This window comes from Rana temporaria, chromosome 6, assembly GCF_905171775.1.
Source record: "Rana temporaria chromosome 6, aRanTem1.1, whole genome shotgun sequence".
Taxonomy (NCBI): domain Eukaryota; kingdom Metazoa; phylum Chordata; class Amphibia; order Anura; family Ranidae; genus Rana; species Rana temporaria.
The window spans coordinates 54189804-54201948 of record NC_053494.1 but is presented as its reverse complement, the minus strand read 5'-3'; the positions used below and the strand labels follow the sequence as shown (position 1 = coordinate 54201948).

At 47.7% G+C, this 12145-nt stretch overlaps 1 protein-coding gene across 2 annotated transcripts in view; it reads left to right on the top strand.

Annotated features, from left to right (window-relative positions):
• The window catches only part of CYTH3 (cytohesin 3), a 185947-nt gene that overhangs the window by 112607 nt on the left and 61195 nt on the right, over positions 1 to 12145 (top strand). For both annotated transcript variants that reach the window (XM_040356814.1, XM_040356816.1), the window contains exons 6-7: positions 2376 to 2456; positions 10669 to 10781. In XM_040356814.1, coding sequence (XP_040212748.1) covers positions 2376 to 2456; positions 10669 to 10781 — 194 coding nt within the window. The remainder of the gene's footprint in view (positions 1 to 2375; positions 2457 to 10668; positions 10782 to 12145) is intronic.

Here is a 12145-nt window from a genome sequence, read left to right as displayed (position 1 = left end):
CGCCCCCTTCCCCCTTAAGAGGCTTTCTCCACACCAGGGAGAAAGCCTCGCATTACGGTGTGTAGTTACAGACAGAAGAACAAGAAGTGAGGATTTCTCAGAAGAAATAAGGACATTTAAAAGCAAGGACTGCACTAAGGTAAAGGAAGCTATTTAGGGAAAAAAATGTTTTCCTTTACAACCCCTTTCATACTCTCCTTGTTTTTAACAGTTCCTAAATTTTAAACTGTACACCTTTTCAGCTCCAAAAGTGAACATTTCTGCCACTCAGGTTCATTCTCACTGAATCCAACTCTTAGAAAATCGCTGTTCCAGGCATTAGATATCAAACTATTTTATTTTCATATACAAATATACTTAAAGTGATACTAAAGTCTACTTTTTTCCATTTAAAAATGTAAAAATAACTAACATGTTATACTTACCTGCTCTGTGCAGTGGTTTTGCACAGAGCAGCCCAGATCCTCTTCTTCTCTGGTCCCTCACTGGCTCTCCTGGCATTTTCCTCCTGCCCCCACAGCAAGCAGCTGGCAAAGATTAAGCATGACAGTTTGCTAACCTCTTGGGAGCAATTTGTGAATTGTCTGTCTCTATTTTTTATGGATTTACAATAAAGGATTCATTTTTTTCTGCTGGAAGTGCCACCATTCTTTCTTCACTTTCCATTCGTCTGTGGACCAGGCAGGCACCTGGCTTTATACAGCAGCAGAGGATCTCATGAGTACCCTGTGAGCGGTGCGCCTTTCTGTCTTCCTTCTATTGCTATGGTGTCACCTGTGCCGAGCCACTGCTCTGTGTGTCCATTCAGACATGGAGTAGTGGCTTGGCCCTGCCCCCTCTCCTCATTGGTTCATGGACTTTGTCAGTCTCAGCCAAGGAGGAGGGGAGTCCCGGACAGCCGAGACTCTCGTGCAACATCGATGGATAGAGATGGGCTCAGGTAAGTATGAGGGGGCTGCTTAATGTATAGAATGCATTAAGATGAAAAGCTTTCTGACTTTAGAACCACTTTAATTACGTCATATTTCTAAACTTGGTTAAAGGTCTCCGTGCGACACCAAAACAATTAGCGTCTTTTACCTTTACCTCACTTGATGGAATTTCCTCCTCTATATAAAGGCCTGCTGTTTTAAAAAAAATAATATAAAAATGTATTTTGAATTTGCAAACGGCAATTTCATGTCTATAGTACAATGCATGTTCATTTTTATTTCAAGATGAATGTCAAATAAATGTAAAAAAACTATTTCAATTTATAATAGTAGAAAACTCCCTTAAGTCTTTGTCCAGTACAAAATCTCTTTTATAAAAATGTTAGAAGAAAGGAATTCTTTCAGACCTGCTGTATTGCTCCATAGCAACCAGTTAGATTTCTTTTTATCTTCGACGGCATAAAATTAGGGCATGTGCTAGTCGGGTAAGGCATACGGCTTGAGACAGTGCCTATCTATTACCCATAATGCTAGAACAATTAGATCCTTTTCTCCCTTCCAAGCATCGGTACACAGCTGAATTTGTGTTCTTCTGTATGTTGCCGCTCCTCCTCCTCCTCTGCATCTCATGGCTGAGCAGGCCTGAATCAAGAGAGCGTTGGCTATAGGGCTGCAACTAACGATTATTTTCATAATCGATTAGTTGGCCGATTATTGTTTCGATTAATCGATTAATCGGTCAATAACGTAAAAAAAAAAATATTTTGCGGTGATTTGCATTTTTTTTTTTTTTTTGGCCAATTTGTTGTTGGGCAGATTAAAAAACACAAATTGCCGCAAAAACACATGACATGCTTTTCTGCAGCTTCTCCATTGAAGTATATTGAACCAAAAAAAAATAAAAAATGGCACCGTTTTGTGTTAAAGAAAAGCCTTGCCCTTTCCAAATAGGCAGCAGCTGAAAAAAATCATGGATGTGAATGTGTCCCATAGGAAAACATGTAAATAAACTGTAGTGTGTTTGTGCAAAAAGCACAGAGGTGTGACCCCGGCCTGAGATGTTTAGTAACATAATTGGGTTAAAAAAACAAAAATTAGTACAAAAAGAGCAAATAATTGCTACTGTAAGGGGTTCATTTTTTACTGTGGGACATTGAAAGTAATATTTACAGTAGTGATTTGCTCTTTTTGTACTAAAAAGGGCCAGTTTTAGTTATTTTTTAACCCCATTATGTTACTGGTCGATTAATCGATTAGGAAAATGGTAATCGATTAATTTCATAATCGATTAGTTGTCGATTAATCGATTAGTTGTTTCGGCCCTAGTTGGCTACCAAGATTCAGAGGAGGGCTCCTTTGCTAACCTGCTGTTAGATCAAATCACTATTACTATCTGTAGTGTTACGCTGTAATTCTTCATGTTTTTTTTTTTTTCTTCAATAGGGATGATTTTAATATCCTTGTTCTTCAAGCATTCGTTGAACTCCATGAGTTTGCAGATCTGAATCTCGTCCAAGCACTAAGGTCAGTATTTTATTATATGCATTTATGGTCGGAGCCCTACGGCCGACACGGACATGGACACAGACTGACTAGGACTCACAACATACAATGGACCTGAAGTGTGCGCTGGCCCTAATGGACGGTACGCCAGAATAAGGGGGCATACCCTGTTAAATGATAAATGTTGTGGAGAGGAATGAACCTGGGAATTCCTGTGAAATGGGATGGGGGGGGTGGGCGAAGTGCGCCGGAAGTCTCGTGCTGAGACAGGAAGCCGACGGAGCCCGGAGGGAGGCGAGGAGATTATATAGGCTCCCCGGGCTCCTCCCATAAACACAGGCCGCTGCTCGGCCTTACTACTTATGGTCGGAGCCCTACGGCCGACACGGACATGGACACAGACTGACTAGGACTCACAACATACAATGGACCTGAAGTGTGCGCTGGCCCTAATGGACGGTACGCCAGAATAAGGGGGCAAAACATTCAGGTAGGGTTATAGTTTTATTGAGTCAGAACATTAGTGAGCAAGTATGGCGAAGGCTTGTGCCATCTCCGCCTGAGGGTCAGGAATGTACCTAGCGAAGCAGGCAGACTTCCACCTGCCTAGCTTCTTAATGATATGGTCGGGGACCCCGTGTCGCGAGGCGGTTGAGGCTGCTCCGATACGAAAGGAGTGGCCCGAATACTGGGTAGGATTGAGGTGCAGAGTCCGAAGGAGGATCCTCACGTGTTTAATGAACTGGCTGGTGTTCAGAGGTTTGTCCGGAAAAGGGAGTAGAGGAGCGGAGTCTGATTGGGCTGGCAAAAGTAAGAGTAGGCGGTCCAACACGGATACTGGGCACCAGGCGTTACCTGTCTTGTAAATGGCGATGTCTAAGCCGGGGCCTGATTGCTGTGTTTTGGTGGTAGTGAGGTGAAGTGTGAAGCGGTCTTGATGGCGGACCAAGTGTCGTCTGCGCAGGACTTGGCCGGCAGGGCTGTTGAAGGCAAACTCGCTGGGTCGGAGGAAACCATAATACGCTAGGTAGATGGCCGCTTGTATGACCAAGCTAGGCAGGAGGCCAAACGGGGATGTGGCGAGGATGGCGGACAGGTCTCTAAATATGGTGCTGGTAATGGGCAGGCGTTTGGCGTTGACAACTGGTTGTTGCTTCCGGACTGCGCGTAGGGCAGTTTTGACTGCGTGGGACGTAAACAGCGAAGGCTTCGCCGGATCGTGTAAGGCCAGAAAGTGCTGGACGCCAGCCAGGTAGAGACGGATGGTGTTGTATGAAAGGGACTGGCAAGTGTGACAGTAGGAGATGAAGGCCAATACGTGCTTGACACTCGGGGTGGTGTTAGCGGAGTGGCGCGTCAAGAAGTTGGTAAAGGTGTCCCAAGCCATGTGATAGGCTTTGAGGGTATTGCGGGAGAGAGACTGGTTGATCAGCTGGGTAGCTTGCTGTAGGTGCTGTGTCAGTCCAGGGTCAGTTGAGACCAAGGAGGGATAGGGGCTGAAGATGGATCGGCTGCGGGTTTCTGCTGAAAAAAAGAGGCATAATTAAAGCGAGACAAGGCGTCTGCGGCGAGATTACACTTACCGGGGAGGAAGGTACAATGCACATTGAATTGGTGTAGCAAGGACAGTTGCACTAGCCGACGTAGGAAGGACATTATAACAAGAGACCTGGACCTGCCCTTGTTAATAATGTCGGCTGTGGCCTGGTTGTCGGTGGTGAAGGTAACAGTTTGTCCAGCCCAGCTGTGGCCCCAGAGTTGGGCGGCTGCTACGATTGGGTATAACTCGAACAAGGAGGACGTCTGGGTGAAGCCCGGGATCGCTAGTATTTCTGGCGGCCACGGTCCTGCGAACCAGTGGTGGCCAAAAATAGCTGCAAAACCTGTGGAGGCTGCGGCGTCGGTCACTACTTGTGGGGAAAGGGGTGACACTGACGGTATAAACATTGATATACCGTTCCAGTTGGTGAGAAATTCTTCCCACATCGAGAGGTCCGCTAAGGCTGCGGTATCCAACCTGAGAATCTGATCAGGGTCCTGTGCATGGGAAAGGAAGACCAGAAGGCGTGACACGAAGGATCGGCCCTGAGGGATGATCCTTACTGCAAAGTTTAGCATTCCCAGGAGGGACTGCAGCTGCTTCCTGGTGCAGCCCTGCGTTTGGGTGAAACTATGGAGGACTGCCCTGATGCGGGTCAGTTTGTCGGGGGGGAGGCTGGCTTGCATGGAGGTGGTATCCAGATTAACTCCGAGGAAGGTAATGGAGTGTGCTGGGCCTTCTACTTTGTGTTCTGCGAGGGGGACGTTGAGATTTTTGAAGACGAGTCTCAACTTTTGGAGGTCTCCTGGAGGCGTGTCGGGTCGTTCAATTAGCAAAAAGTCATCCAAGTAGTGGATGACTTGTTGACAATGGGCTTGGTGCACGAGAATCCAGGTGAGAGTCTGTGCGAAGGTGTCGAAGAGCCAGGGACTAGACTTGGAGCCAAACGTCAGCTTGGTGGCGAAGTAGTATGACTCTCTCCATTTCATGCCATGCCAACACCAGAGGGACGGGTGGATAGGCAAGAGTTTAAAGGCGTCTGAGATGTCGGCCTTGGAGAGCCAGGTGCCCGTGCCGGTTTTAATTATGGCTTGGATTGCCATGTCTACAGACGCGTATTTTAGGGAGAACTCCTCTGAGGGGATCAAGGAGTTCAGGCTGGGGGTGGGGGAAGAATGAGGCGCAGACAGATCGTAAACTAAACGTGTTTTATTTGAAAACTTGCCCTTGACAAGCCCAATAGGGCTGACTCTCCAGGTGCTGAAGGGGGGTGTGGTGAAGGGGCCTATGATGAAGCCTCGCTCTAGCTCTGTCTGTAAGAGCTGGTCTATGGCCTGCTCGTCTGTGGCGGCTGAGCGCAGGTTTCTACATTCGTGCGTTGTGTGGGGTAGTGAAATGAGGCCTGTGTGGAACCCTTCTGTGAAGCCTTGGACGAGGAAGGTGGTGAGGGAGGGGGTGGGGTGGGAGGTGAGGTAGAGTTCCAGCCAGGGGATGTTAATGCGGCCTAGTCAGGTCTTCTTTTGTTGCTTGACTAGGCATAGGGTCCTGGGGTGCGCTCTATGGCACGTAAGGCAGACATGGAGCAGACGGCATTGGCTGAAGTTGCAGGAGCCATGGTTAAAATTATTGCAGATGGCCGCGCCGCCTAGCGTCTGTACTGGGCGCCCGAACTTGTCGGCCTGGGACGTCTGCTGGGTGGCCGGTAGGCACGGAGCTGCCCTCGAGGTCGAGGGGAGTTCGAACGGGCGAGTGTTGGAGGTGGTGCTGGTGGTGTTGGCGCACCAGGTGGCGGTGTGAGTGGAGGACTGGCAAACAGCGCATAATGGTGAGCGCAGGCCAGCAAAGTGACGGCAGAACAGCTCGGTGTCCATGAGACTCCAATCTGTAGCTGTCTGGAACTGCAGCAGCCTGGCCGCTGCTTTGGCTGAGAAGGAGCGGTGGTAGTCATAGAATGAAAACCCTCCGTACTTGTAGCCCAGATCCACTATGGTGTGGAGATAAAGGTCCAGCTCTTCCCTCCTACTGGGGGAGGCGGAGCATAGGACGTCTCTGAGCATGCCAAAGGCCAAGGCGAATTCCGGGACCGATAGTTTACGGTTAAGCCTTGGGTCTTTGGCCTTGAGGACCACTGAGACGTCTCCCCAGGCGTAGGCCTTGTTCTCGGCTAGGTCGTGTACTGAGATGAGGAGGGAGGCTAGGTTGATGTCCTTGCCGTCCAGGATGTCCTTCCTGATGTTGGCAGGTACCAAGTGGGCTGGGAGGACTACGGAGCACTTGCCTGCGGGTGTAAGCGGGAGAGGTATTTGCGGTTGTACTGTGGACGGGGTGAGCGTGGACGGATCGGGGGTAGCTGTAGGTGGGCGAGCCTCCAGAAGCATCATTCTCGTCTGTACGTCTGTAATAGTGGTGGAGAGTGTTGCGACCATGTTGTGGAGTTGGGACACGGTGGTGGATATGGAGTGTAGCGAGGTTCGCTGGGTGCTCGGTCCGGGTGAGGCTGGTGGGGAGTTGTTTGAAGCAGGAGGTGGGAACAGGAGCCTGAAGAGTTCTGCCTTCCTGGCTGTGGACGGAAAGGGCACATGCTTGCGCCTCAACTCCGCTGTTAACTTGGGGATGGTCCATCCCCTGAAGGAGCGTGCGCTGCCGCTCTCTGAAGCGGGGGGCGGTGAGGAAGGGGCAAAAAGGTCTTCGCTGCCGTCCTGAGACATGACTCAGGGTAAGTCGTGCCCTGGGTACGGAGTCTTGTCTACGAGGTCGGGGTGGGACGAGCGGGAACCTGCAGGGGTGAGATAAAACGGGTTGTTTCCGTGTCCTGCCGGGGATGGGGGATCCCCCTTTTTTTTTTTTTTTTTTTTACCTGTAGAAATTACTGAATCTGGTGTGCAGGGGGAGCTGGCGAGTTTGACTGACCTGTGGAGAAATTACAATACATAAGGACGGGGGCTAGCCAAGCTCGAATGTTGTAAGCGAGCGACGAAGGGGGTGAGGCGGCGATAGCTTGGTGGCCGAAATGTCCCATGACAGAGGCCTGAAGCGGTGCGTTGCGGGTGTGGCTGACAACGCGGGGGCTCTGGAGCATGTGCTGAAATGAGGGTGACACTGTTGGGGAACGTTCGAGGCAAGGCTGCCTGCGGGAACGTGCAAGGGTTGGGAGCTGGACGTGTGTCAAGGAAATGAGTGACAGAAATTCCCATGGCAGAGATACGAATCTCTGGAGCATGTGCTGAAATGGGGCTAAGAAGAGAGGGGTATGTTTAGGGTCAGGACTGTGTGTGGGGATGTGTGTGGAGTTGCTGGGGCGTGTTTGTGGTAGGGCGAGTAGCTGAAATGACCCATGACAGAGGCATGAACCGGTGCACTGTGATTGTGAGTGACTACCGGGCTCTGGAGCATGTACTGAAAGGGGGCCACGGCGGATTCGGCCATGTGTGGAATGGGGTGAAGCTGCAGCTGAGAAGGTGCTTGTGTACCCCCAAGACGTACTGCAGCTGGGCAAGTGAGGGAACGTCCCACGAGGGAGGCGTGACAACGTGTTGTCATGTGGTTGGCGACTGCCGAGCTGTGGAGCGTGAGCTGGGAGTGAGGCCGCTACTGACCAGGGGTGCCGCCGCTGGTATGCGTGCGGGCGTGACGCATGAGGAGCGCAGGCTGTGTGGAGGCCTGCCTTGGAGGCAAGTGGGGTGTGTTTGGAATTGCTGTAAAGCAAGTGGGATAACAAATTAATGGGCTGCGTTTAAAAATGCACGATGAGGCACAGCCTAACAAACAAGGTGTGTGCCTCGTGCATTGCGGTGCAGTGAAAGGGGTGTGCAGTGCAAGGCTGGATGAGGTGTGCATAAACAAAACAACACAAAAACAAATGGCAGTTAAAACAGTATGACTATGCAAAAATGGGAATCTAGACAAGTGTTGTGTCTTCAAATGTGCGGACATGTGGCATGTGCTTGAACGCATGAGATGCAACGGTGACAGGGATAAGCTGACAAGATTGACAGCACAGAGAACCAAACATGTGTCATGTAAAAGAAGTGCCGTGCATAGTCAGACACTTTAAAATAAGGCTCACATTGAATTTCAATTATTTTTAGGAAAGTATAAATGAATACTTGCCTGCAGTTTGGCTTTAATATTGACGCATGTTAAGAACTTTGGGCAAAACTTGAAAATCTATAGTTTACAATATTTGCAAAGGAAGAGAAGCTTTAAAGTGCTGCATCCTCATTGCTGTAATTTACTGGAATGGTATCTGCTTAATACGATGCTATGCCAAGTTTCCCAAAGCTGACATCTGGGATCACTATGTATGTAGTAGTACAACACATTGGTGAATATTATTATGGTAGAATGGAAATAACGACTGCACCCATTGTGGTTGAATGTGTGGAACCGTGCTCAGCCATCAGTTAGTATGGAGGTGTCCCCTGGGTGCCCACCTAGAGTACAAATGAAATGGGGGACATTAGCCTGGGTATGGGAAGTCATGCGTGTGGAGGGGGCGGAAATGAGACCTCCGGTGTAGGTGGGGGTTGAGTGTGGAAGGAGGGGAGCCTACCTTAACGCCGGTCGGGCGGGTGTGAAGCGAGCGGATGCCTCGGTGTCTGCAGTGACAGCTGAGTCGGCTGAGAGGCGTGGATGCGGCTGGACAGCGCGGATACGACGAGTGACGCGATGACGCAATCGAAGTGCGCCGGAAGTCTCGTGCTGAGACAGGAAGCCGACGGAGCCCGGAGGGAGGCGAGGAGATTATATAGGCTCCCCGGGCTCCTCCCATAAACACAGGCCGCTGCTCGGCCTTACTACAATATGGAAATCCCGGTGTTTTGTGGGTCAAATAATTAAAAGAACCATACAGCTCGATGTCTGTGGCTCAGTGTTCTCTTGTGTATAGTGGGGTCTTTGTAGGGGATGTGGATACTGGGTTGGCAGAAAGATGTTTGGCCCAGTTTCTTGCCAACAGCATTGCTTAAAACCCCTTCAAAATGTCAATGTTTCTTTGTTTAAGACTTAAAGCTTAGGGTATCCATAGTTCCATGCCAATTTTAGGTGGTCTGCATAATGCTGTAAATGCGGAGAAATATGGGCTTTCCATCTCATCATACATACATTTTTGCATTTATGGTTATATGCCTGCCCTGATTTTTTTTTTGTATATTTATTTTGGCTGTTGGCAAATGTGTTTCTCTTAACTGGAATCCTGCTGCTGAATGTGCCCTTGAGCCCTTTGTACACTAGCTAGTAAATATTATGTTTTGCCCTACAGTTTTAGTATAACAAATGCCCTGGTATGAAGTATAAGAGCCGGTTCACACTACCGCGACCTGGGGGTGTCGCCCCCCAAGTCGCGCGACATGATAAATTACATGGAAGTAAATGAGAGCCGTCTTAATGCACACTACTGAAGTCGCTCCGACTTCAGAAAAGGTTCCTGTACTACTTCAAGGAGACTTCTAAGCGACTTGTACCCATTGATTTCAATGGAAGTCCCCTCTAAGTCGGATCCCCTGTCTTAACTGAAGCAACTTTACAGGAAGAGAAACTAGTTTTCTCAGGCAAACCCCTCCCTCCCCCAGAGCTGATTACTGGCAAAGTCGCCTGTCCTGGAGGCAACTTGAAGTCGTCTTGTAAGTCACGCTGAAGTCGCCTCGCAAAGTCGTGCCCAGAGTCTAGTTGCACCTGTGTGAACCGGCTCTAAAACACTCGCCTTCATATATGAAACTTTCCAAATAGGAAAGGTCAGTGGTACAGCCAGTCAGATTACTTCCATTTATTCATGACTATTCTCTAAAGCAATGTTGAAATTGTTTTTCACAACATAGTTTTATATGACAGAGATACGGAATGGTAGGTCAGGTAGAACCTGTGGGTTTGGGTGTGACCCAGTGATCTACAATACCAAAGCTTTACTGATTGTTGGATGGACCTTGAACGCTTTAATAAAGTCTCAATGCACATCCCCATGTTTGCCATAGAGACAATTAGTGTACTTGGTGAGTATTGTAGACACTGTGCTTGTAAATTCTTATGCCCTGTACACAAGATCGGTTTGTCTGATGAAAACGGTCCGATGGACCGTTTTCATCGGAGGAACCGATCGTGTGTGCGCCCCATCGTTTTTTTTGCCATCGGTGAAAAAAATAGAACCTGTTTTAAAATTTTCTGATGGTTAGAAAAACGATCGCCTGTGGGGAAATCCATCAGTCAAAAATCCACGCATGCTCAGAATCAAGTCAACGCGTGCTCGGAAGCATTGAAATTCATTTTTCTCTGCACATCGTTGTGTTTTACGTCACCGCGTTGGACACGATGGTGTGTAGGCAAGACTGATGAAAGTCAGCTTCATCGGATATCTGATGAAAAAATCCATCGGTCCGTTTTCATCGGATGAACCGATCGTGTTTACGTGGCATAACAGTAACAAAAGGCAGAGTAGGAGCCCTGATGAAGCTTCAATTAAAACGCAAAAGTGTGTTTTAAAATGTGGCTGCTGACATCACATGCATGATGTCGGTGCACAGCAGCAGTTTCAGGACTTTTGCATGTCTACGCAAGGGAGGCTTTTAAAGGTAAATAACATCCATTAAATGTGTTTAATGCATATACGTATAATCTAATGGGAATATACAAATACCTATATAAAGTATATACCTGCAAATAATCCTACATCTTTCAGACATTCTCATTATACTATTGCAGACAGTTTTTGTGGAGTTTCCGGTTGCCAGGTGAGGCCCAGAAGATTGATCGGATGATGGAAGCTTTTGCAGCACGTTACTGTCTGTGTAACCCTGGAGTGTTTCAGTCCACAGGTTAGTCTGAACAGAATATACAATGCTCTCATATTTTAGTTTTAAACCATTATGTTCTAAAATGCTTTAGTCTAAACCCTTTGGAATACCATAAATCTTCCAGGCTGTATTTGTGGCTAAATTATTTGTGTATGAAGCTGAATTTAGAGGTATTATAGATCATGGGTTTAGCAAGAGCCTGTTGTTAATTTGCAAGGCATTCGTGTATTTTATCATCTGCCTATTATTTAGTAAAAAAAAGTGTCAAGAAAATCTCCTGGTTTCTTTAGTCTCTTCTTACCATCTGTTATAAAAAAAATGGAAAAGAGCTCAGTAGCTGAAGCTGAAATTTGCACACAAATGAATAAATCAGGGTCATGATTCATCCCTCTTACTTCCCCTTCATCCAGCTCCAAACAGTGTTTAAGCTCCGACACCATGCCTGAAAGGAAGCTACTGGTATACTTTATCTGTAGAAAACACACAGTGGTCTGGGAATCCTTTGTCGTATATTTTAATACATATACAAACTTTAACAAATATATTTAAAAAACATTTATCCATAAATTGTGCCCAAACCATCAGACACCTTTCACACTGGGGCACTATAACACTAGAAATAGCACCTGCAAAGCTCCCTAAAGGAGCCGCTGCTGTCTATCGGATGTGAAAGCCCCAAGGGCTTTCACACTGGAGCGGTGCGCTAGCAGGACGGGAAAAAAAAGTCCTGCTAGCAGCATCTTTGGAGCGGTGAAGGAGCGGCATGTATACTGCTCCTCCACTGCTCATGCCCATTGAAATGAATGGGCACCGCAGCTATACTGCTGGCAAAGCGCTGCTGTAGCGGCGCTTTGTGGTGGTTTTAACCCTTTCTCAGCTCCTTGCGGGGGTAAAAGCGCCCTGCTAGCAACCCGAATAGCGCTGCAAAATCTACGGTAAAGCGCCGCTAAAAATAGCGGCGCTTTACCACAGACGCACCCACCGCCCCAGTGTGAAAGGGTCTTTAGGCTGGTTTAAAAACTTGTCCTGTATGTTAACGCACATTATACATTTTTAATGGATAATGCCTCTTTACTGCACCTCATCCTTTTTTTGTGAACGCAGAGCATGGTAGTCTGCTAAAGCACGGTTGCATTGCCCTAATGCGTTGGGATGACATTCAAAGTGAAAAACTGCAGACACTGCAAAGTGCACCAATGCTTGTTACTGCAACACAATATTGTGAACCTTGACCTTATAGGTTTTCTTTAAATAATGAATGTTGAGCACCACCTTGTGGATCTCAGACCTGTTTTTTTTTTTTTTTTTTTAGCTAATGCCCAGAATCAGTCTTTTTCAGCTATTTTCACACCAATAAAAGCAGTCAGATGTTCCTTGATTTCAAT